The sequence below is a fragment of the Periplaneta americana genome, chromosome 2 (assembly GCF_040183065.1).
Source record: "Periplaneta americana isolate PAMFEO1 chromosome 2, P.americana_PAMFEO1_priV1, whole genome shotgun sequence".
NCBI lineage: Eukaryota > Metazoa > Arthropoda > Insecta > Blattodea > Blattidae > Periplaneta > Periplaneta americana.
The window spans coordinates 198314395-198341983 of NC_091118.1; the positions used below are offsets into that span (position 1 = coordinate 198314395).

The 27589-nt window shown below is 34.8% G+C and overlaps 2 protein-coding genes and 1 long non-coding RNA gene across 6 annotated transcripts in view; 2 read left to right on the forward strand and 1 right to left on the reverse strand.

Moving 5' to 3' along the window:
* LOC138695018 (choline/ethanolamine transporter flvcr2a-like) overlaps positions 1–7454 on the forward strand; it is a 21289-nt gene extending 13835 nt beyond the window's left edge. For all 4 annotated transcript variants that reach the window (XM_069819309.1, XM_069819308.1, XM_069819307.1 and 1 more), the window contains exons 5-8: positions 1339–1565; positions 4323–4426; positions 5189–5299; positions 6336–7454. In XM_069819309.1, the coding sequence (XP_069675410.1) occupies positions 1339–1565; positions 4323–4426; positions 5189–5299; positions 6336–6654 (761 nt within the window). In that variant the 3' untranslated portion in view covers positions 6655–7454. The remainder of the gene's footprint in view (positions 1–1338; positions 1566–4322; positions 4427–5188; positions 5300–6335) is intronic.
* The window catches only part of LOC138695020 (uncharacterized), an 11024-nt gene extending 876 nt beyond the window's left edge, over positions 1–10148 (reverse strand). Inside the window, exons 1-3 of the long non-coding RNA XR_011331038.1 lie at positions 10033–10148; positions 9766–9953; positions 1437–1563 (exon numbers count right to left, since the gene is read on the reverse strand). This is a non-coding gene — a long non-coding RNA (uncharacterized lncRNA). The remainder of the gene's footprint in view (positions 1–1436; positions 1564–9765; positions 9954–10032) is intronic.
* LOC138695019 (choline/ethanolamine transporter flvcr2a-like) lies at positions 10117–27376 on the forward strand. Its single transcript, XM_069819310.1, has 8 exons — positions 10117–10249; positions 12983–13226; positions 13310–13534; positions 18939–19080; positions 20245–20471; positions 21966–22069; positions 24929–25039; positions 26334–27376. Exons 2-8 carry the CDS (start codon positions 12990–12992, stop codon positions 26641–26643), a joined length of 1356 nt encoding a protein of 451 aa, XP_069675411.1. The 5' UTR covers positions 10117–10249; positions 12983–12989; the 3' UTR covers positions 26644–27376.
* Positions 27377–27589: the final 213 nt, after the last annotated feature.

Here is a 27589-nt window from a genome sequence, read left to right on the forward strand (position 1 = left end):
ATTCATCTGTTCGTTGTGTGATCCAAATGAAGAAATGATCCATTTTGAATCTTGCGTACACTACTTTTAACATTTGAATATAAGTAATTGATTAACTAGCGGACTTATACAGCTGTTTCGGTGCATCATCACATCATCTTCAGAGCCTACTAGCTCTGAAGATGATGTGATGATGCACCGAAACAGCTGTAAGCTGCACAGACTTACATAATTAACACGAGTAAATCCGCTAGTTAATCAATTACTGAAGAAATGAATTTAGAACACATCAAAGGATGCTCAGCATTGATACAAGGAGATGATATCGTCCAAAATACTGGCGAATGACTTCATTATTGGACAAACGACAGCAACAGACAAATTTTCTTTGTCCTTAACATTCATACTCCATAGAGAAGTCACAAGGCTTGTAGCATAATGTATGGAATATAAATTACGAGTAATCAATTAATTACCGGTATCTGTGATTATAATACATTATTGTTGGCCCAGTTTGTAAATAAAAATAAACAAATTCATGCCTGCCTCTTTTTATTCCACTCTTCTTGGGTTTAGTAAAATATTTATATTAGTGTGTTCAAGTCATTGATTTTTAACTTATACTCAAACTTATCTGCCTGTAATGCAATAGTACATTATGCAACGAGCCTATAATGAAGGTAATTAAGAAGCGAGTATGGATATTTATGAAACGAGCGCAAGCGAGTTTCATAATTTTCATACGAGCTTCTCAATTACCATTATAGGCGAGTTTCATACGACTTTTTATGCTCGACCATATTTCTAACTTGATATTATTAATTTTCTTTGTATCTGACCTTGACCAATGTCCCATATGTTGTGAGATGTGCGCAGACGCGAAAGTATTGATTTTTTCCGAGGAACAGATGTCCACATTGACCTTGCTAGGCCATTAGAACCTACAGAGATAACATTCAAATTAAATTAGACATTGAAAAACGAGATGACAAATTGAATTTATTTGAATATTATTTACAATTAACGCTAATTATTATAGTAACAGAACATAACCTTCTGCAACAGTATTGGATTTCCAGCCTCCGTGACTTTTCGCTAATTCTCTTTCGATTGCATATCCGAGAATAATCGATACTTGCGGTTTTATAACGGTAGAAAGCTGACCTGTCATTGGCTGAACAGTTGTAACCTGAGTCGTCATTGGCTGAAAGACCTGACCTTTAATGAGTAAGTGTACTTTAATGACATGCATTAAAGTTCTGCTACCAGGTGTATAATTACTACATTTCGGCATGGTCGAGCATAAAATATTAATCGTAACTAATAGTACATTAGTAGACTAAAGCAAGTGTACTACAGTTTTCCAGAAGGAGCCACCGATGCCACCCAGTCTAGCACAAGCTAGCTTGAGAAGTAAAACTACCAAGACAGAAACGTATGACAATAATCATACATACCTGCAGTCACTGAAGTCGCTGATAACCAACAGGAATTTTGTGCTCCTTCTGGTTAGCTACGGAATCATTATTGGTGTATTCTTTGTGGTCTCGACTCTACTGAACCAGATAGTATTGCTGCATTTTGCTGTAAGTTAAAATGATATTATGATATATAATTTGATATGATACGATATATTTATTCACCTATCATATATTTGTAAGACAGACCTGTTACAATTCTATATTACCCCAGGTCTGCCTTACTTTACAATTTTAATCACCTATGCCAAATCTCACAACCAAAAAAAAAAAATAAAATAAACAAAAACAAAACAAAAAACACACACACACATACACACTTGACATTCTAATAATATGGAACGCATCTTCTCCCATGCCACAAAGGGGGCAGAATCCTTCTCTATGGTACCCTTCCTGTTTTCCAGTTTCCATATTTCTAATCTCCACCAAGCTAAGCCCATCCTCACTTTCCTATTATTTATTCTGACATCGTTTTGTTGAAAATGTCTGGGCAATGAGAGTTAGCCCAAATTTTGTTTCTGGGTCTTTAATCATGTTTATCTCTTAGTCTAGGCATTCATGTTGTGTGATGTGTACAATATCAATGTAAACTGATTCATAGGATGAAAATAAAAATATGTTCTTCCAGGGGCGGCTTTCGAAGGGGGCTGTGGAGCTGCAGCACCCCCAGACATTTGTGGCTCTTGTCTCTTATTATACAGTCTCTATTTAGCAGCTCGAATTTTTTAAAATTTCGCTCTCAATGACATGCACACAGTCGTTAGTGAAGTCACTTCCTCCCCTGGTGCTGCCAGAGCAAAGCCAGAGACAAGGACTATGGATGAAGCCACTTCCTCCCCTGGAGCTGCCAGTCTCGTCTCGGATGCTTTGCGCGTTAGTTTTACCCTTCCCCCTGCTGGCCCTCGCCGTGAATCCAGAGTTTCCAGGCGCTGCAAAATTTGCAGCAGTTTGTCAGTAGCGCGCAGTTTTAAATACATTTTCTTTAATGTTGTGAGTATAACAAGTGCGACAATGTTTAATTCTGTACAATATTTACAGTCTATTCAGTTCAGTACCTTAACAATTCAGGAGAAATGTGAAAATAAGTATCCATCAGTTGAATCTCATAATGGAAAGAGCCGCTAAACAAAATACAAAGGCTCGCGTATTTTTTGCAGATTTATCCAGTATCCCTGCTTTCTTCTCTCGACCTCCATAAAGTCTGTATTAGATTAATGTGTTTCAAAGACAATTCCATCAGCTGGGGCAACAAGATGGAGTTTTAAAATAAGAAGAGTAGCCTAAATGTTGTTCATGAGAAGAAGGAGCCATTGCTAGAATGTTTTCAAACCATAATGGAATCTGAAACATCTAACAACATCACAATAAATGAGACAAGCGCCCTGGTGCGTGCTCTTGAAGATCCTGAATTCAATTTCTGGCTCAGTTTTTTTTTTTTTTTTCATTTATTGATGTGTCATGTAGATATATTATACAACCAACTACAACATTGCCAGTTAGATATTTCTAAGGTTCAAATCTGTATATAAAAAATTAAATTATGGTTTATTTTACACTGGCAACTGCAGAGGTTATATCAGCGTCGCTGGTGTGCTGGAATTTTGTCCCGCAGGATTCTTTTAAATGCCAGTAAATTTACTGACATGAGCCTGTTTCATTTAAACACATTTAAATGCCATTGACCTGGGCCGGGATCGAACCCGCAACCGACTATACTACCGAGGCCGACTCTGCATATCAAGCTTTATTAATGCCATAGAGACAATACGGAACAGTGCACAGTTGAGCAGCGAGATCTGTGAAAATGAAAACCATAAAAAGCGTCGTAAGGTCGAAGGGATTCAGACAAGGGTTGCGGCAGCCAAGGAAGTGTGTGACCTCATTATCACACAAGCTAACACCCGATTCCACTTCATAGATCATCTGATATTATCTTCTCTTCTGTGTCAAGAAAAATTTGAATGCTACAAAAGCTCATTTGCTGAAAATGACCTAAATGTATGTGTGAAGCTTTCTCTAATGCTCGATAAAGACAAACTAAAAACGGAACTCACTGTGTTGTATCAGAAACAAGAATTCAGAAATATCAGTGACGCAGTCAAGCTCTTGCAGTTTCTTCTATCTGAGAACTTGCAGGCCTCATTTTCAGAAGTTGTGAAACTACTACGCATAGCTATCAGCATACGAATGATAATTTCCGAACCAGAACATTGCTTTTCGTGTTTGAAGAGAGTGAAATCCTATCTTAGAAATACGATGATAGAAGAGAGACTGACCGCATTAGCTATGTTTTCCATTGTGAAGACTATGTTAAACGACATATCGGATTTTAATAAGATGATCAAAAGTTTGCAACCTACAAGACAAGGTGCATGGAACTAATATTTAAATAAAGTAAGTTGCATGGTTTGTTTTTGTATGCAGCCCCACTGAATTCAATACTCACGAGCCGCCACTGTGTTCGTCATTGTCCTATATACACTTTTAACACTTTTATAATCACTGATTAACTTTACAAGATCTTTACTCTGTTAACTTTTTAGAAAATTACCTGGCTGAGTCGAAATATTATTCTTCATTGTCCGAAGCCTAGTGAAGATGAGCGTGGGACCTTCACTAGGCTTTGAACGTTGAAGGATAACACTTCGAAACTAATCAGCCAGGTAATTTCCTAAAAGTTAACACAGTAAAGATGTTGTAAAGTTAATCAGTAAAAAAATGTATTTTTCATGCACCGGTACCTATTTAATTCATAGAAATGTAATTATGTCATTTTATTTTTATGAGTCTGCAATGAATTCAAATGATTGAAATAGATTTGGCCAGAAAATTTTTGGTCTGAAAGTTCGTTTTGACTTTCAGGATGCTGAGGAAGATGCTGGAAGAATCGGGTTAACCATGGTGTTAGCTGGAGTAGTGGGGTCTGTTACTGGTGGCGTTGTCCTTGACAAAACACATAAGTTCAAGTGAGTCGTAACGAACAAATGTGTTCAGAAATTACAATATGCATGGATAGATTAAAAAAGCTATCTGTTCTGATTGAAAACATAGATGGAGAATTTTTACTTTTATTTATTTTCTATACTAAAATGCTGGTATTATAATAAATATTTTTCGTAATGGTGAAGGTAATATTCGTAATATGTATTATATGTCTTTCTCATGTTAAATCCTATCGTACCTGGTTAACAGACCGAAACATGTTAACCAGGTACAATAGAATTTAACACGAGAAAGACATATAACCTAATATATATACTGAAGTGATATAGTGTTAAAAGTTGTGTAATCAAGTTGTGTAATGTTCGTGTTAAAGTTATTTGAATGCCACAACACAGAATGGAAGTAATGTAAGTTTTAATTCGGTGAAGCATTGCGAGTTTAAAGATCGGGTTGCCATCGGTCGTTCATTGCCATCATAATCATCATCACTGTCGTTGTCATTATTACCATTATTACGGTATTAATAATAATAATAATAATAATAATAATAATAATAATAATAATATCATCATCATCATCGTGTTATTTAATATAACAGAATCAAATTGTAGACTGTCAACTGTCTCAACACTAGGATTCTCACTCTTCTTGCAGTACATGAAGGTTTTATTACACCACATATATACCGTACTGTACATTATAACTTATTTTCGATTGAAAATATGCATTTCTAATTTGTTACTATGAAGCCAACCATGCGATTATTTTGTTTTCTAATGTTTCAGGGAGTGTGCACTCGTAGTTTACTTCATGGCCCTGGCTGGTATGTTGGCTTTCACATTTACACTCACTCTTGGACGCATCTGGATTGTTTATTTAACTGGCGGGTTTCTTGGGTAAGTTAATATAACATGGGTTCCCAGAAACAAGAAAAAATACGGAAGACTCAGCACTGATTTTAAAAGTTGATGCAAAATTGTAAAACTGTAAAAAATATAAAATATTGTAAAAATTGTAAAAAATTTGTAAAAATTGTAATTGTAATTTTAATCTTGTAAAATTTTGACTTTTTCCACATCTTAAAGCTTAATTGCTAATGTAAGATTTATGAAATGAAATGAAAATGAAAATGGAAAAAAAAAATTATTAATATATCTGTAATATTACGGACATAGGGCTTATACCAACTTCTCCTCCAAAAAATATCAAAAAATATTTTTGATTGTGAAGATTGATATAAGCCCTTTAGTCCTATGTCCATAATACTGCAGATATAGTAATAATATTGGTAGGGTGTGTTTTAGTATCTATTAGCAGCAAGTGAATAAAATTTCAATTGAATATGTGCTATAATAAATGAATAGAGTGCACCCAATCACAGACATGTAGTGAATTTATAAAAAAATTATGTTTAAATTCAAAAATTATTTTAAGGGAAATGTTTACTCTAGAGTAACCATTTTTCTTTTATTTTAAAGCTTAATGTGCATACACACATCAGAAAAAAGTGGAAGGGCTTTGATACATAGTATTATATTTATGACTACTTGAAGATAGGCTATTTTTACCATTATTTTGCATGCGATAAGGAGCAACTTTCCTCAAATATAGAAAAAAAAAACATGTCCTGAGGACCTCTTTTGGAACAACAGAACACACTAGTGAAAAAGGAACATTCCTGTATTTTAGGGGACAATGGGAACCCTATTATTATTATTATTATTATTATTATTATTATTATTATTATTATTATTATTATTATTATTATTGCTCTTGTTGCAATTGTTTTATAATTCTTCTCTTTCTCCTTCCCCATGAAAACTACGTGCAGTATTTACTTATTACTGCCCTTGAAAAAGCACTGTCATGACCAACTCAAACGAACTTAATTTGTAATTTTGTTAAGAAACTGCCATATGATTTCTTTTATAGATTCTTCGTGACGGGATACCTCGGAATTGGTTATGAGTTTGCAGCTGAGCTCACATATCCTGTTCCAGAGGGAACATCGTCTGGTTTACTTAATGCTTGCAGTGAGCTTTTTGGTGTTATCCTCACTTTGATTGGTGGAGAAATCCTTGACGCGTATGGAGACATTGTTACCAACTGCACCTTCACAGCGCTGATTTTAGCAGGTTTGGCTATGGTGTTGTTCATACAAGGAAAAGATCTCAAGCGTCAGGCAGCAACTGCATTGAGACGTTCTCATGCCCATCTCGAACAGGAGGATATGATGACGACTCAGACATGACACCATTCTACTGTGATGGACTTGGAACTATAATTGAGCTGCTCATGGTGCGGAAACTACAGCAATCAGAAAAATAATATCTGAAGAGCTTCATTCCGCACACAACTTGAGTAAACTTTCTAAATTTACAGGAATTCTGAGAACTTATACTGCATTTGTTATGGTAAAAATTAAATTTGTTTTAATGATATTCGATTGATATCACCATTCGCAAAAACATATTGAAAGATTTCTCATCACTTACGGACAACACATGTTCTGTTTCACTATCTGAAATGTGTGTTCAGTGCTTCTTCATAAAATGATTTCTCGTCATTGTTCAAGCCCAAGAGATTCGGAGCAAAATACGATCAAGAGAGGCAAATGCACTAAGAGGAGTGGTCGAGCTTACAAGGATTCAGAAAATGTTAGAAGTGGAAAGGAAACAAGAGTACAGGACTGGTCAAAAGCCGTGCACAAGAGTGAAAATTCGATTCAGTGTGTTGTGGAAACAACTATTGTAAATATAGGTGGCTTTGACAAGAAGTGATGTTCAGAGTTTCTGTGATTCAGATTTTTGTTGTTATTGTTTTCTTTTTTATTGTTAGCAACAGAAATTAAATGGAGAATCACTTTCAACCGATCCTGTAGTGTACAGGTCTGATCTTTATGAGACATTTGAAAGGACTCAGATGCACTCGCCATATCTCATACTTGTCCTATCATCGTCCATTACTCACAGTCCAAGAATTCATTCCACCTATACCTGTAGAAACTGTAACTAAGATTAGCTGAACAAAATAAATGTAAAATTTCCAATACATATGACTTTCATTTACTATGTAGTCCCAGACAGTTTTATGTTTAAAACGCTCTGTATTTTTTTTTTTGTTTCTTTCATTTTACAACACAACTTCAACTAAAGGATATGAAGAGTTCGCGGGAAAAACGATGAATGTCACATTTCTGTTAAGGATTAGATAATGATCTAATTGAGTCTATAACTGCAAGATGTAGTACTGTTACTATAGAAAATAAAGGAAAGGATTACTATATTCGTAGTGATAATTCTCCATTTTACTATTTTTCATAAGAACAACATTAAATTTCGCAGTGATCCATTGAATTAGATAATGACATCAACTTAAGAAAACTGTGACATTCATCGTTTTTCCCGCGAACTCTTCATATGGCTTCAAGCAGTAAACTACAAAACCTGAGTATCGGCTTGTACCATGTAATGCATTTACGAGTATTTCAATAAAAAATATTAGGCCTACATATTATATTTTCTTGGAAATTAAGTATAGGAACTTATAGAAGGATCATACTTTTGTGGCACATAAAGGGAGCAGTTTTTCTATAAATGAACGAAAAGCAACACGTATACGCCAATTCTTGTCTCTGAATATTTATAAATAAAGCCGCCCTAAATAAGGGTTCAAATAGATCGGCCTACTAATCAATTCATAAAGAATAATCATTAAAACCAATTGTGTGACAATTTGAAAGGAAAAAGAAAACATTAAGATAAATGATACGAAAACATAGGAAATCATTTACAATAAAATTTTGTTGGGTACAAATGATTACTAATTATAGCTAAGGATGATTTTAAGACATGAGATCCTATGGCATCAATCGTTTCATCGGAAATTTTAAATTGTTTAAGTTGATTTAAAGTTTCTCGTGGGATTGTGCCACGGGCACCAAACATGAGCCCAAAAACTGTCCAATGTATGATGTGGTATTGTGCTCCAAGATGCTGACAACAAGGCTCATATATGACTTGTTTTTCACGACACACCTCTTGTGGCTGTTGCTCATGCATCTCGAAACGGATTGTGGGGTCAAGAATGACACCTTATCCTTCTGCCGATCAGTTATGATGATATCAGCACGTCTAGTAGAGCCATCAGAAGAGACGCAACCAACCTCCTCATAAACCTCATAGGAGGCATTCTGACGGATTGAAGCTGCGATGAGAGAACGAACCGTATTATGTCTGTTGACTCATTGTATTCATCACAATACAGTTAACATTTAGTATATTAGTGTTCAATAGGAAAACGTAGCTTAAAAAATATTAAGACTTATTTTTGTTGTCACTACTGAACTCAGGTCTCATTTCAATAAACATTTTCTCTTTATTTTCTTGAAAATATTGGTAATTGATAATGATTAGAATAAATAGGGTCAGCCTCAAGGATAATCGAGTAGAGCGATTGCACAGGGATGCCAAAGAGTTATAAACAAATAAAGAAATAAGGAAAATAAATGACTAAGCAATAAACACATAAAAAAGTAACTTGGTAAGAATAAATAAAAATATGAATAAATAATTTTTTCCCATTCGATTTCTCTTTTGAACTCCACCTTTTAAGCTCGATTGTTAACGTCTAATATATTTTTATTAATGAGAGTATTTTCGCAGTATCTCGTATTTCTGCGTCATTGTGTCAATTGGTATTTGACGCTCTGCCGTTCCCTTATTTTTCCCAACCTTCTTGCTACCTTCTCATCAACATTACCACAACCACATAAATCGTCCAGCATATATGACATAATTTTTTTTACACAGAATGTACATTTTAAAAATATTGTGAATATTTTAATACTTTCACAAAACGTGACACTAATCTAGATGCAAGTTAGAAATTTGTTAAGACTTTATGCTCGTGGAAAAGAAATGATTGTTGAAGGTACCAGAAATGATTAAGAAGGCGCCAAAACAAATTTTGCTCAGGACACTGAAATCGTAAAAACTGGCAATGAAATTAATAATTTACACACATGATTTTAGTAACATGAAATGAAATGAAATGAAATGAAATAGCCCAATATGTCCCATGAAGGGCAAAGGCCTCCTACCCTTGGGTAGGGTTAGCTCAGTTTTCCTAACTTGGCGAGCTACTCCATGTTAGGTTCAATGCTGATCGTACAGAGATCAAATTAACGCAGGAATGAGAAAAAATAACCTTCTTCTCTTGACGAAATTTGATATGCCGGTATAGATTGTAGACCTACAGTCAGAATAATATTCACAACCAAGTAACTTAAGACACTGCCCTTTATTTCTAACCGAAATTAAATATTTTACTTTGATCATAAAAAATTATTGTACCTACTTACATCAAAGACGCCTTGATTTTGCAAGAAAATGTTGTTCTTACTTGCTATTCAAAGATTCACTGTATAACTGTAATAGACAATTCACTATTTGCACCATCATCTTCAGCGCAAATCTAGATTTGCGATGCAAACAACACGTGCAATTTATCAGTTTTGAAATGCCTGACCCTTATCATATAATCTTCAAACTGAAAAAAGAAATAACCTAAGAAGTTAACAAATATTATCTAGTTCAGAATCTCTGTTAAATAACTTGTTAAAAACAACCTATTGTAACGGAATTAGTGTTGCTTGTGAGTCAGTTAAATCCAGTTTTGTTACTCCAGGCTTCTTCAGTTTAATTTTATTGTCGTCATCCCTCTTAAGAGATACTCAACCTCGAAGACTCTTAATATGAATGGAATAGTGTAAAGATCACGGTGCAGTATCATTTCAGGCGAGCTCAGAGAAGGATATTTTGCTGTCTCTGAAAAGTGTAAATCAGGTAAGTCAATAATCTGATGTTTGTTGTCACTAAATGCATATACCGGTAGCCGAAAACACGGAAGTTAGTAACAGATAGGTTGGTATGCAGATAATTATTTCATGACCATTTTGAGTCATAGTAATTACTCAGAGATGACGAGGAGCAATGATGAAATGACGATAACAAAGTAATAAATCAATGAAAATGGTAGGTAAACTGATACCGCTGCAGTTACTTGGAGAAAATTTTTTCACAGTCATTCTGTTTACCATAGACCTCAGAGATCATGCTAGGCATTGAAGTACAGTCCCAGTAGTGAGTAGTCATAAAAAATTCTGGATTCTAAAATCACTCATTCCATTATACAGAATTTTAAAAATAATGCTTTCGAAATTTTGTATACCGGTATGTAATATAGGCCTATACAAGAAATTGGACATTAATTATGGGAACCTTTACATTTATCCATACCTTTAATCTAGAAGATGTTCTTAAATACAAATACTGTATTTACCCGCATAAGACGACCTAGATCACCTCTATGGTGGAGGTGTCAGTAGGTGTCAGCATGCTGGTCTCTTATGCAGAGGGCCCGGGTTCGATTCTAGTTGGGTTGAATTTTTCCTGGTTGAGGTTTTTCAGAGTTTTCCCTCAACCATAAGGCAAATGCCAGGAAATTCGGCCCACAACATCCCTGAATATCACCGACCTCACATTCATCACCGAAATAATATTAATAATAATAATAATAGGCCTAATAATCCGTGGCGCTACAGCCTGTGAAGGACCTAGACCAACCAGCCGGCTGCTGGCCTCACGCCCACATGCCAAAGCAGAGGTGGACGATCATCCAACCAGAATGGAGGTATTGTGTGGTTAGCACGATGATCCCCCCAGCCGTTATAACTGGTTTTCGCAACCGGATTTCGCTACCTATCATAGCTCCCCAAGTGCATCACGATGCTGGGTGGGCACCGGTCCCATACACTGGCCGAAATTTCATGAGAAAATTTCTTCCCCCCATGAGGAATCGAACCAGCGCGCATTCCGTAACACGAGTCCTAGGCGGGATGCCTTAGACCGCGATGCCACGGTGCGGGACAATCATATTCATAACAAATCAGTAATACATCTACAGTCGCCATCTAGTTCACAACAATAGAACCAGTCTCAACAGTAGTACACAGGCCTCCGGATTTCACACAGAAGATTAACTCATGATATGACCAGAGATGTTAAACCGAGTATAAATAATAGCAAGAGAAAAAAAAAAAGACACCTCAAATTTAAGATATCCACTAGTTTTCCAATGACTTGCATAGGATTTAATTTTTTAGAATATCTTTTTTTAATTCACAGACAATTAATCCATTATTAACTTTAGTTGAAATATAAAATTTCAAATTTACTTATGTCTGTAGAATAAATAGATCCTCTTGATTAAATTAAATTTGTATCCCTGTGGGGGTCTAACATTCAAATATTCCATTTAAAAAACTATGTACACGAAAACTAACTAAATGGCTTTATGGGGCTGAAGTTGAAGTACGTACTACTAGCATCAAGCGTTACAGGCACTATGTTCAGTTCAAGTTTGTCGAGTATGGCGAAGTTCGATATTCGCCTATGCAGAAAGATACCTGTTGTGTTTATTCCACCTTGTTATAAAAATATTCGCTGTCCTCCACTCCCACCCCTTCATGTTTTAACTGCGTAAAGATTGTAGTACAGATCTTGCCATTCGTTTTTCATATGAAATAAGACTAAGTTTATAATGTCTTGATTGTCTGTCTCATTTTCAAACACTGCAGGACACTAGTACATACAGTAAACATTTGGAATAATTTTTTCTCTCATATACCACGCAAATCAAAATTATTGTGAGCAAGCAGTTCACAGGAGAAATAACTATGCCAGCACTGTTATTTAGTGTACTGTACAACAAAATTAGGCAATGCGTGTATTTCTCTTAATACGCGAATTTAAGACAAACCCCATTTTTCAAATGCAAGAATTGAAAAAAAAAACTCGTCTTATATTCGAATAAATACGGTACTAATATTAATGTTAATTATTTTCCTCAGTATTGGACTATTATTATTGTATTCTTCACCTGACATAATTAGGAACATTAAATCCAGAAGTTTGAGATGGGCAGGACATGTAGCACATATGGGCGAATCCAGAAATGCATATAGAGTGTTAGTTGGGACGCCAGAAGGAATAAGACCTTTGGGGAGGCCGAGACGTAGATGGGAGGATAATATTGAAATGGATTTGAGGGAAGTGGGATATGATGATAGAGAATGGATTAATCTTGCTCAGGATAGGGACTGATGGCGGGCTTATGTGAGGGCTGCAATGAACCTCCGGGTTCCTTAAAAGCCATAAGTAAGTAATTGGACTATTATTATGAAATAACTCTATCGATGTAAATTATAGTGCTCGAAAAGTGTTATATGTGCTGAGAATTATATGCATTAAAAAACCTTAAAATATGCACAAAAAATGAAATATGCTCTAAATATTAAAGACCTGGCACACTAATCGTGATATAGGCCTAGCCTCCTGAAAAACAAACACTGTTTCTATAATGGCTAAATGTTAAAATTATGATGCAGTATGCTGCCAATCTAAATATTTCCAAAACGTCGAATGAAAAAGAAAAAAAAAATCTCAACACAATTGAAAATCTTCTTCACAACTAAATTTCAGTGAAAGTGTGAAGTCTCATATCATGTCACATTTCAGGAGAGAAATGACTCAACAACAGAATGAAGAATACAAAATTTATTGGCAACGTTGGGTCATGTTGGGCATATTCGTTCTATGCTCTGCTGTTAACTCCATGCACTGGATACACTACTCCATCATCGCCAACATTATGATGCGTTATTATGACGTCAGCAGTATCGCCATAAATTGGACAGCATTGTTGTACGAGATGTGCTACATCCCGTTTGTACTTCCCGCCTCTTGGCTTCTGGACTGCAAAGTGAGTACCGGTACTTCACCATGTCCCAGTTATGTTGCACAAGTTCATACGTACCAAGATATCACGTTGCTTGTCTTTCCCAGGGTCTGCGTGTGACATTGCTCTCTGGTGCTGCCATGATGGTCGTAGGTTCCTGGCTTAAAGTGTTGGCCGTAGCTCCTGAACTCTTCTACCTCGCATTCTTTGGTCAGGCACTGGTTGGAACGGCACAGATCTTCATACTGGGAGTGCCAGCACGTCTGGCAGCTGTTTGGTTTGGGCCAAAACAAGTGTCCACTGCCTGTTCTCTGGGAGTGATCGGCAACCAGGTGAGATCTACCAATCGAGCTGAGAAATAAATTAGATTGGTTACTTTATTTAATATTCTTACTCTACAGAGTCTAGTTTAATTTAATTATATTCTTATTTACCGCAAAATAATCTGATGTCTAAATTTCCATAGAAAAACTTTTAAAAATTATTATCCTATTATTATTATTATTATTATTATTATTATTATTATTATTATTATTATTATTATTATTAAATAAAGGATTATTCTGGCTGAGAGGACGTGGCCTACTGTTGCAACCAGATGTTTCATCTGCAGCTACGGTCAAGTCAGGGTGAGAATTAACGAAAGGGGGTATGGGGGGATTTCCCCCTGTTCGAAAGTTATCCCCCTGTCATAAATTCATATTAACATCCTTGTCAGGGATAACTTCTTTCCCCCCTCACAAAATATAATTGTTTCAAAACGAGGACACTTTATAAAGTACCGGTAGCTATAAAGTAAGTAAAGAAAATAATATTGATGTATTATCATACCGGCAAACTGACAACAATCAATAACTTAGGAATTACATATCTTATCTTAAGCCTGCTCATGGATAATTATTATTAAGATCAAGATGCAAGACAAGCAACTCAGTGCGACCAAGCTTTGAGCCGTATTGAATGAGGATAATAATAATAATCATCATCATCTTATGCTATACTGGTACCAATACTTAAAGTGGGCTAATATGAGCCGAGAATACATAGAAAACTTGTGAAATGAGCCAGTATAGCCTACCATTAATAAGACTGATGAAATATAAATGCTGTATATCTTTACAGTACTGGTACCGGTATATAAGGTTATCATCCATCCCAAACAATTTATTTTAGGTAGTTTACACTTAATTACATGTTATTGATATGTTGAAAACTCCTTTATTATTATTATTATTATTATTATTATTATTATTATTATTATTATTATTATTATTATTATTACTAGCCATACCCGTGCGCTCCTCTGCACCTGTTAGAAATAAATATAAAGTAATTACATAATTAAAATAGGACGTTTGATCCAGGGAACATTCGTGTTTAATAGAAGGATAAATCGTTTAATATGTTACTTAATTTAAATTGTATTTAAATAATTAAAATGCGATCATTTTGGTCCAGAGAGCACTCAGAAGTTACGGTAATAACATTATAGTATTATGTCCACCTAGAGAAACTACTCTTTCCAATGGTGAAATAATAATTAATTATATAAATCGGTTAATTTAGCTTTCGATATTACTTCATACAAACACAGAAACATTCTCTGTAGGCTATGTTTCATAGGTTTCGATTGTTGTTGTCCAAGGCCCCTTATAGACGTAGTCATTTGTTTTCATTTCATTACACTGCCTTAGATGGCATTGCATTTTAATTTTAAAACTCATTTATCTCATTAAATATCAGTCCTATCAAAATTTTGTAAAGAATAAAACTTATCGGAAATCATTTTTAAAGAAACTTTTGTTATGTAGCTTATTTCACAAAAATTAATAATAAGCGAGATATTTCGATTTATTTAATTCAGGCCCCCTTATAACCCCCCTTTTAAGTAACGTATTTTGAATGTCACATAGCCTAAAATCTAAGTTACAGGGAACTTAATTTCTATTTCAATTTTCATATAAATCGGTTGAGCCATTATTGCTTGAAAAGGTAACAAACATCCAGAGAGACAGACAGACAGACATACAAACAAAAATGTCAAAAAAGCGATTTTCGGTTTCAGAGTGGTTAATTATATATGTTAGGATCAATTATTTTTGGAAAATCGAAAATTACCAGAACAATTTCGGTTACAGATTTATTATTAGTATAGATTATTATTATTATTATTATTATTATTATTATTATTATTATTATTATTATTATTATTAACTCTAGATTATATTAGAGCTTCCTGGTTGTGCTAACTGATGGCATTATTTAGCAAGAATATGACATTGTAATGTGTATTCAGGTGCCCAGCTACAGTCCTGATATACCGTATTGTATTTTATATTTTGAAGATTGGTTAATTAATACCCTGGCACACTCACAATCACACTCAATTTCACATAAATTTCTCGACTCTAGACACCCAGGGAACGTTAAAAGTATATGTCATTATGAGATTGATGTAAAAATGTCAAGTATTTTTACTGGAATTTTAATTACAATGATTTCTGATAATTCAATTTTTTTAAATATCTCAACATAACTAATGACAGAAAAAACTACTTATCATGATAGTCTAGATTACAGATTAAATTATTAAGAACTCCCAGTAAAAAATCAATATCCTTACATAATTCGGTTTTGAGATATGTCCATTCATATACATATGAGGGGGTCAGAAGCAAAGGGATACAAGTGACATTTCTAAAAACATGAGTTAAGTGGGTCCAGGGCAAGCTAAAACATTCGAAATTTTAGTGGCAAAGGGATACATCTTTTAATCACATCACGCACTAGATTTTAAATAAAAAATTTCACGGAATTTATGAAATCTTAAGTACTTTCAATCACATTTTCTCACAAACAACTTAAGTGCACTTATACCTCTTTGCTTCTGACCCCCTCATATACGAAAATTTAAAAATATTTTTTCACATAGTATAGTATATAATAGAGAGTAAAGAAAAATCTATGCACCCGAAGTTTATGTTTCACACCTTGAAGTTCCTAAATAATCCATTATAGCGTTGAAAAAATTACATCTAATTATAGCTGTAACATTTTAGTGTAGGTATTAGCAATTTAAATATTTGGAGATTAATAATGATTTTTTTCCATGCTTTCAGATACAAATTCCCTTAAGGAGGTTAGTTACAATACCGGTATCTATTGATTTCCTCGTACTCATATCTTCCTAGATAGAAGATACCATTTTGAGGAGATGAACATTCACTTTCCATCCTCTCAAACTGGCTATCCCTAAGATTATAATGACAGATAACATCACTAACAAAGAGTAAGGGTAAGAAGACTATTTAAGAAGTAAAATTTTAATATTTGTATCTATCTTCAGTATATCTTCGCTTCCAGAATCAACTACCTACCAATTTGAAATTATACACCGGTAACATCTAAGAAATTATTGTTTTTCATAATGGAGCATTTTCTTTACGTTTTAAAAGACGAGGGCATTTTCTTGCTTCATATCTTTCAATTTCAACATGCAGATTTTTTTTTATTGAGTCAACAATAAGGGCTAAAAACATGTGAAACCTATAGCAATTACAAATTCAAACTGTGGCATTGAGAAATGTATGTTTTATATTTACCTAAAGGTATACTGATGTGAATTTTCAAATAAACATACCGGTACATAATCTCCAAGTCATGAATCATAATTACACACATAAACATTTACAAAACCTTGCTATAAGTTCTTGACCATCTGCTCGTTATTTATTTTTAAAGTTCCTACTATTTATCAACATAATGTCATTCGTAAGCCTCAACATAATGCTACACAGTCTCTGCTACCATGTAACACCGAGTTGAGAAGGCCAAACCTCTGAAAACCTCTACTGTACACCTTTCATATTATGCCTCTCACTGCGGCGAATAGACCGAGAATTTCTTTCACATCCATTTTACTACAGTCTTCCAACATATTGAACTTTATAATGAACAAGCCTTAGCCTTCAGTTTTACATAATAATAATTTTCAAACTATTTTAATTTTACAACTCTGGCACATTGCCTGCCATTTTAATATACTGCATAAATTATAACTACATTTACTGGAAGGTTTTCTATCTGAATGTTATTTTAATACCATGTACGCCAGTGATCGCCAAAAGCTGTGTCGCGACACATGCCCCTGCCTCCACTCAAGCGTAACCATGGCATCATACTTCCACCCTCTGTTTACAGCCTTCGCTTCGATATAAGTAAAGACATTTATCAGCAGCGGACGTACACATGTAATGTTACAAGCGTGTAGGATAATATGTTTCGATGTCTTTTCCAAAACAGAAAACAGATAATTTGTAAAAACTTAATTTTAAGGAGCATGTGCAGATGGCAAAAATATGAGATACTTAATTTCTTGTAAAATTTAAAATGAAATATAAAAGAACAATGTACGTTGTCATTATTCTTCTTGTCATAAAGACTACCACGCCCTTAACTGCAATTTGAATATTTCATTAATAAACGAACAATGAAAGTATCGGCTTCTGTGTCTTAATCGGGGTAAAATACTTTAAAATACTTCAACGTTTTCTTTTCGACGTATGTAATGTAATTTGAATATTTCATTAATAAACAAACAATAAAAAGTATCGGCTTCTATGTTTTAATCGGAGTAAATTATTTCGACGTATGTAGTGTAATTTGAATATTTCATTAATAAACAAACAAAAAGTATCGGCTTCTATGTCTTAATCGGGGTAAAATACTTCGAAGTTTTTTTAAGTATGTAGTGTAATTTGAATATTTCATTAATAAGCAAACAATAAAAATTATCGGCTTCTATGTCTTAATCGGAGTAAAATACTTCGACGTTTTTTTGAAGTATGTAGTGTAATTTAGAACTTCGTGACCAGCCTGGTTACGTTTTTCTAATTTCAAATACTGGTATCTGCTGATGTAAAGTACACGTTCTTTTTATGGTAAATAAGAAAATATACCGGTATTTTATTTTATTAATAATACGAAAATAATGAATAGGAGGATAAAAAGTTAACACTGAAAAAAGTGTGTGTAGTTAATAAGTAGAAGAATATTATATTGTTTTTTGGTCACAGTCCGCCTCTGCACTGTTATTCACTGCATTACCTGAGGGGAACCCACTCCACCTCTCTCCCTGTGATAGTGGTGTGCGGGTTGCATTTCTATTACGTCACAATTTCGTGGTGTTTGGCAACCACTGATGTACGCCATTTAACCACTTTAAGAAAAGTAAGCAAGGTTAAAAATTTTTTACTTGTGTTTTATAAGTGTGTTTTATCTTTACATTTTTCACCTACGTTCAAATGTACTTGTTTGTTAGTAAACTATCACCTGAAGACGACTTGAAAAGTAAGTCGAAAATATTCGTGATGTATATTAATATTTGTAACTTGATGTAACAGAATCTACTTCTGTCATCTTAACATGATAAGTGATTGACTGAAAATAAAAACTAATTATCTGATATTATCATTCGCAATCTTATCTGAACTCAATATGACTTTTAAATTTAAACAACAACAGTTGGAAAAAAATCACTGTTCACAGACAGACAGACAGATGGACGACGGACTGGAAGACAGACTAATAAGCAATTGGTATGACAGAAACATACTTTTGGGACAATGAGTGCACAAAATGTATATTTCCTTGAAAACATTAAGATAACTGTAGTATTTTAAATTTCTTTCAGCATCTCTGGAATAATACACTTTAATTCACTGTCAACTTATTCAGGTTGGAGTGGCAGTTGGCTTCTTGATACCTCCTGCAGTAGTTGGCAACCACGAAAACCTCGAAGACATTGGAAATGACTTCAGACTTCTATGTTACGGAATGGCAGCCGCTCCTACTTTCGTCTTAATATTGGTTCTTATATGTAAGTCCGTATTACTTGCTAAGTCCAATATGTGACATTTTAAAAAAATTGCAAATTTATTTAATCTGTAAGGAGGCGGGAATTTCGCATCTTTTCATCAATTTCTAATACCCTTACAGTATGCTATAACATATACAAGGTGGGTCAAAAGTCGCTTTCCCCAATATTCGTTCTTAGGTTTCATACTTTTACTACAAATGTCATAACTTGAACAAACAGATAGCTGGTGTAATAAGTTCGTGTGTAAACTGTTTTTCCGATGTCATGTCTTGTTACTATTATTGTTTTGTTTTATTGTATGCAATAACTGTTAGTTTCTTGCAATGAATCAGCAATTCCCGCACAACAGAATGACCACTCAGATCATGAGACCTGACGCCATGTGATTTTTCACTGTGGGATATCCTGAAAAATGACAACTTTCTCTTTTTCCATTTTTAACTGTCTTCACTAAAAAAAAAAGGAGTTTGTCTATGCCGCCGGACTTTTGAATCACCCTGTATAACATACTGTTTGTGAGAACCACTTCCATTGTCAAGCATAAAATAAAATACAAATCAAGCTTTCAGGTATAACTCCCTGTAAAGTTGATTTGAATAATTTCGAGGGAAAAATTGTTCCGGGGCCGGGTATCGAACCCGGGACCTTTGGTTAAACGTACCAACGCTCTTCCAACTGAGCTACCCGGGAACTCTACCAGACACCGATCCAACTTTTCCCCTATATTCATAGACCTCAAAGTGGGCTGACAACCGTCAAGCAACCAACATTGAGTTCACACTAACTCTGTGTGACTTAAATTGTGGTTTTCTGTTAACGAACAGTGACGTGTATTATGCAAATCAAGCTTTCAGGTATAACTCCCTGTAAAGTCACACAGAGTTAGTGTGAACTCAATGTTGGTTGCTTGACGGTTGTCAGCCGACTTTGAGGTCTGTGGATATAGAGGGAAAAGTCTGGTGTCTGGTAGAGTTTCCGGGTAGCTCAGTTGGGAGAGCGTTGGTACGTTTAACCAAAGGTCCCGGGTTCGATACCCGGCCTCGAAACAATTTTTCCCTCGAAATTATTCATAAAATAAAATATTTATAGCATTTCGAATATTTCAGGAAAGAGAGATCTGTTGTAAAGAAATAAATTATTTTCATCAAACAAATGTGAATCCAGTTTTCCAGAAGGAACCTCCTCTTCCACCAAGCTTAACTCAGGCTGTGCTGAGAAAGCAGAGGAGTACTACAGACAACAATGACAACAGGCAAACTTACTTACAGTCTCTGAAGTCTTTAGTGACCAATAAAAACTTCCTGCTGCTTCTGGTCAGCTACGGGGTAAATGTAGGTGTCTTCTATGTGGTGTCTACACTGCTCAATCAGATAGTGCTGCTCCATTTTGCGGTAAGTTACAACACATCCACTTAATTTTCCACATTTTACATAGAAGGGAATACCCTTTCTAGCTTGTGTGCTTGTATCTACGTGCAATTCGTGGTCATATATTAGAATATTGCTGGGGAATGGATGTTTGTGCTGTGTTAGTAAAGACATAGTAATTACATAGGTATATTTTTTTTTAGAATTCTTTTAAGTTTCTATTTGTTTACGGGGTTAGGTACAGGTACAACTTACAGCAGTAAAATTACTGGAAATATTCAACATTTTTTTCCTGTATTACTGTATCTTGTACAATAATGACAATTTGTATGTGTAAAATATTGTCCTTCCGTTATATGAAAAAAAAATGTATATTTTTACGTTTAAAAAAAATTATTTATAAATTTTTTTCAAAATTCAAAATGGTGGCAGTTCACTGTGCAGTGATGAAGCGTTTCCCTCATAACTCATAAATTTAACTTTTTCATGTTCTCTCTCTTTTATTTTATTGCCGAAACTCATGTTTACAACTACATTCCTTAATAAATAATATATATATTTTTTTAATTTTGTGTTAGAAGAAAATATTGATAATTTGCCATTTTTTAAAATGAATTTAATTTTTATCACATAATCTATCAAAGATAGAGAAGTGATTTTGCATCATGTTGTAGATATGACATCCATAAACACACACAAAAAATTTCATCACATAATGTTGGATAGTTTTTTAGATATGAGGGAAAAGCTTCATCACTGCACACTGAACTGCCACCGTTTTTAATTTTGACTGCCACCATTTTTAATTTTGGAGAAAAAAATAAAAAAATAAATAAAAAAAAATAATCCTAACTTTTTTTATCATATAGCAGAGGGATAGTGTTTTACACATACTAATTTTCATTATTATACAAGATACAATAATGGTGAAAAAAAAAGTTGAACATTTCCATAATTTTACTGCTGTAAGCTGTACCTAACCCCTTAAGCACTGAAATGGAAAAGAGTTGTAGATGAATAAATGCTTACTTAACACAAAACTACAATCAAAATGTATTACTAAAGGACTGTTATGTTATTTAAATAAACAACTATTTCATGTGTTGATCTTAACATTGTTTAATATTAGCACAGTGAAGTACCTAGTTGTTTAAATAACTTAACAATTTTTAGCAACACATTTTTATTGTTATTAACATTGATCTTCCTTAGATCTAATATATTGGTGAACCAGAACTCTACCGACAAATTTTCACAGGGATTTGGCTGAGTGTTTTGATATAAGGGACCTATGGTGTCTGGTGACTTGTTACTGAGTAATGTGTTGTTATGTTTACTTGTAGCATGTCGTTTGGACGGTGATAAGATATATTTGTTCTACTGCAACCAGTTTTCAAGGCTCTTCAGTAAAATCAATTAGCCGCCACCATCTCATTTAAATATCACACATTTACCATTGCCTAAACTGCAGAATTCTAGAAGACATAAAGTGAACTTTTTTTTGCCCTGCATTTATAGAAAGCAGAGGAAGATGCTGGAAGAATTGGATTAACCATTGTGCTTATGGGAGTGGTGGGTTCTGTCACTGGAGGAATAATCCTTGACAAGACACACAGGTTTAAGTAAGTTACTATAATTTTACATACGTAACAATTTCAATCGTTAACTAAGATGAAATCGTTTTCGAAACTATATTCAAGTCAGAATTTGAATTAATTATTTCTGTTCACAAGTTTAGTACCTAATTACGAAACATTTTTGGGAACTTTTTTAAAATTCGTACTTGCTTACTCATTAAATACTGTAACTTTTTATTTCAACTCAACAATAGGATTTTATTCTTCCAACAATGATTCCTTTCTACAATTCGCCTTAAACGCTCTCGTCAACAATTGGATCTTCACTCAACACAGTATTCGTTATAGCACTCCACCGACGACAATGACAATTTACTTGGACTAGTACGAACAACAATGAACTGTTAATCTTAACTAATATTTACAAAGCACTATTTACAAATCAGAACTATCAGTTCTCAGTTCACAGTTCTTCTAGCTCAGTCATTCGAGTTCACAGTATCTCGAACCACAGATCTTCAGAGACAGTTCACTGTACTCGAACTCAGGTCCCTCCAACTGCGGTCCACTGCACTCGAACTCAGGCCCCTCCAACTGCGGTCCACTGCACTCGAACTCAGGCTTTCGGATGCTGACGCAGATGCGGACGCACACTCGAGTCGAACTCCGGCACACAAGTCTGGCTTGCTTGCTCTGGTTTACTCACTGACTGAATAACTGAAAAACTGCTCGAGTTCGCTGGCGTTTCTTCTTTTATAGCAAAATCATAGTTGCGAGAAATTTCTACAGGTGTGTAGAGAATTATCTGGATATCTCCACTTCGACACACTTCTGGAAGAGTCGGGAAGGTCCGTTCCCCATTCACTGCGTTAAGTAGCAGCTGTGCGCGCAGCCTCCCCTCGCGTGTAGGCCCCTTTCCCCACTACTCTCCGCCGCGCACCGTCCCTCTGTGCTCCGCGCGATATGCTCTCTCGCGGGACGCTGGTCATGAGTTCGAATCTCACGTCGCTGTCACAATACTTACAAATGAGCATGTATCGGTGTGTGAATGAATAGTTATCAGCACAAAATTAAAATAAAAATGTATTACTTGCGAAATACCGGTACTGCATAGTTTCCCTGATTATTTCGTATGGTACAAAATTTTGCTTGGAAGAGTAAACATTATGCACTTTACTATACAGTACAATTTTCATTCATAAGTATAAACGTAAAAACATTAATTTATTAATAATTTTAATCAGCTGTAACGAAGATTAAAATTTAATTTGTATTTAATAGAGAAAAATTCGCTCCAGCATCGAGGATCGAACCAGGACCCCCAGTTCTACGCAGTGGGTGCTCTAACCACTGAGCTATGCCGAAGTTCAACCCACCGCACTGGATCGAATCTTTCTCCTTTGGTTCTTTTCCCTTAGTGCCCTTACTCTATGTTCGACTTATATATTGACATACTTACTTATAGCTTTTAGAGAACCTGGAGGTTCATTGCCCACCATCGGTCCCTATCCTGAGCAAGATTAATCCAGTCTCTATAATCATATCCCACCTCCCTCAAATCCATTTCAATATTATCCTTCCATCTACATCTCGGCCCCCCATGACATACATGCATATTAAACCAACAGTCATCACACAAGGAGTGCACGCATTTAAATGACTTGGCAGCCGGAACTTGCAGTATATGCACTGTTAGGTGAATAATCTATGTACAGATAAATTTTTGGTCCTACAGAATTATCTGTGATAATCCTTGGCACCGGAGCAAATTTTTCTCCATCAATAACAAATGGTAACCATCACAGATAATCTGTTTGACCAAAAAATTAATCTTTACATAGATTAAAATTTCAATTTCACTTTCTCAGTCAGTAATTCCACACCACAAAATTAATCTTTGACATAAAATATAATAAAAGTACATTTAAAATTACATGTTTTGAAAAGATAGTGTTATTTTTCATAAACTGAGAAAGATACAAAATATTTTTAAATTTTACTTAAAAAATTATTTATACTGTATGTATTGTACACTGATTTTTTTTAACTGCTAAAAATAAAATCCAAGAAAAGCTTTGAAAGTGCATATAAACTTCCCCAACATTATTGGCACCCTGTTACTTGGTAGCTAGCGCTAGCACATTGTCTTTCCTTATCATAAACCTTAAACCTTGGCTGTTGATTGGTTTAGATATCAATGCCAATAAATCCGTACTATTATTTTTCTCGCGGTATATGGCATTCAAATCATTCTAACCTATCTGATAATATTTTTTCCCCCCTTTCTTAACTGTAAATGAGCACAAACGCTACTTAGATATAAAATTTTCTGACATTTTGTATATTCGATTCCCTAACCGTTTCAAATGTATATCATTTTACCTTTTAGGTGTGTTTCCAAATTATATGTAATATGCTTTGTCAAATCTGGCAACTTTTTCATAAGGGAAGCTAAATTTATTATTATTATTATTATTATTATTATTATTATTATTATTATTATTATTATTATTATTATTAGTGAATTCAGAACATTCAGAATTAAATAAAATTTATGATACACAAAACGTCTGTTGGAATATGTTTACTCAGGATACTCTTCCAAACATCAGTTTCACATTTTATTATATCCTCTTCTGAAGTACTTGATCAATTTTACATTTAAATACAATTTGTTCTGAATTTGATCATGGTCATACGAAGTAATAACTACCAGTAGGTATTCTATAAAAGAATGAATAAAGATAGTACGCCACTATATGCTATTTCGTAACCACTTCAAATGACTCAAAGCATATAAAATGAAAAAGGACACTCTCCTCTATTCAACCTTCATTAATAACCTAACCTAAAAAAAGAGTAATGCCACAGGATTATTATAAAGCAGTCGAATTACTGTTACAGGCAGTGCACACTACTAGTCTACTTCATGGCATTGTCTGGTTTGCTAGCATTCACATTTACACTCTCACTGGGCCGTATCTGGATTATTTACCTGACAGGTGGCTTTCTTGGGTAAGTGATTAAATCTCCACTATCATATTATAAGGACTTATAAATTTAAGCTTCTCTCTCACTGTCAACAGCCTGTTTAAAGTCTAACATTTCTTTGGAGTATATGTTTACAATTAATAATTTTGGTGGTTGCTTCTTTTCCTTTCATTTACTTTTTAAGATACTTTTATTATACAATTCATGTTTATATAATGTCCTTTATGCTTTATGTTATTCGCCATTTTATGTCCTCCTATAAAGAAAGAACATTAATTAATATTGCGGAATAAATTTAAGACACAACAGCTCCAAATGTCACAATGAAGGAAATTATTAATTTCTGTTGAGGATAACTCAATACCAGTACTACATACTTTTCTGCAAAATGGCAGGTCTTTCACTGCAAACCCAACATTCTCCAATCTTTCCTATTTTCCGCCTCCCACTTAGTCTCCGCATATGATCCATATACCTTAATTTCGTCTATCATCTGATATCTTCTTCTGCCCTCAACTCTTCTCCCGTTCACCATTCCTTCCAGTGTATCCTGCAGTAGGCAGTTTCTTTTCAGCCAGTGATCCAACCAATTACTTTTTCTCTTCCTGATCATTTTCAGCATCATTCTTTCTTTACCCACTCTTTCCAACACAGCTTCATTTCTTATTCTGTCTATCCATTTCACACACTCCATTCTTCTCCATATCCACATTTCAAATGCTTCTAGTCACTTCACTTCGTCGTATTGTCCATATTTCTGTTCCATACAATGCCACATTCCATACAAAGCACTTCACTAGTCTCTTCCTTAGTTCTTTCTCCAGAGGTCCGCAGAATATGCTCTTTTTGTATTAAAAGCTTCCTTTGCCATTGCTATCCTTTTGACTTCTGGGCAGCAGCTCATGTTACTGCTTATAGTACACCCCAAGTATTTGAAGCTGTCCACTTGTTTTACTGCCTCATTTCGAATTCGCAAGTTTACCTTCTTTATTTTTCTTCCGATAACCATGGTCTTCTTGGTCTTGTTTGCATTTATCTTCATCCCATAGTGCCCACAGTTGTAATTTAGCTCCAGTAGCATATCCCTTAGTATTCTATTTTCTTCTGCTAACAAAGCCATATCATCAGCAAATCTTCTATCCTTTATTCTTCTTCCTCCTACTATCACTCCTCCCGTGTTCTGAAAAAGTTCTTCCCTAAATTCTTCAAGTAGATATTGAACAGGTAGATATTAAAGGGCATTTCATCATGCCAAATTTTACCTACCATTCTTAATATTCAAACTGGCAACTACAAGACATGCCTTGTATTTTCTCAGGTTCTTCATGATCGGCTACTTGGGCATTGGGTTTGAATTTGCTGCAGAGCTCACATACCCAATCCCCGAGGGAACATCTTCTGGCGTACTCAATGCTTCTGGTGAAATTATGGGCATCATATTCACTGTAGCTGCAGGAGAGCTTCTCAATACTTATGGAGACACGGTTACCAACCTTACGTTAGCAGGTCTATTGATAATAGGTTTTATCATGACTTTACTGATCAATGGAAAAATGCTCAAACGACAAGCAGTATTAAAAGAACACCAAAATAGGACAAATACAGTACAGGTTGCTGTGATATCATGAACACTGATCAGTAGACAGTGGATTTTCGGTCCTGATACTGAACGTTAGATGTACGTCAGTTGCAGGGACGTCACTGAACTTAATACTACGCTTCCTCTGTATGTAAAGGGTGTGACATCTTGTTACTGCAGAGGGATCAAAAATCCGTTGTCTGCTGATCACTTCTGTAATTCTGAGAAATATCAAAATGCAGTAATATGATGTTTTAACGTGTCTGATTATATAATGGTAATTCGCCATTACCAGAGCCTGACAGGTTAGATATAATTCTCATCAAATACATTTCTATTCTTAAAGATCAAAATAATTTGAAAGGTTTAGATAGAGTACCATAGCACATTTAATATAGTCAAACTCATTTCACTTGCTGTAAAACGGGATGACATAATATGCTGGGGGGGGGGGGGGACTTGATACATTTTGTAGATTGATGTTTCGAAACGACAAAACCTACAAAACGTATCAAGTCCCCAGTGTATAAAAGTCACCCTGTCTTACGGTACTGTACTTTCCTTAAGCCATTACGTCTAGGATTATACAAGACAAATTTTTATTTCATATTAATAAACGAATGCAGCATACAGAGATTATTTTCAGTGAATCTCAAGAATGACCACCAAAGAACTGTTAACAAATCCCAGACTGTACTACACATAATTATGATATTAATATTATAATTTGATATTATGGAACAAAAAAACAAGTAAATGCTGCATGTAATGTAAAATAACTTTAAGTATACCGGGGACAGAACAACTAGAGGCTTCAGTGACGTCACTACAGAAGAATCCACACACAGCAGAATTGTTCGTTGCACTACAAACTGAAAAAGTTGACCACTTACTTCCACTGATCCAGCTGCGCTCTCACAATACAATAATGTCTGTTCAGAAAATGTTTTGCAGCTGAATGGTACCGCATACCTGCTAGTGCGGGAGGAGGGGGC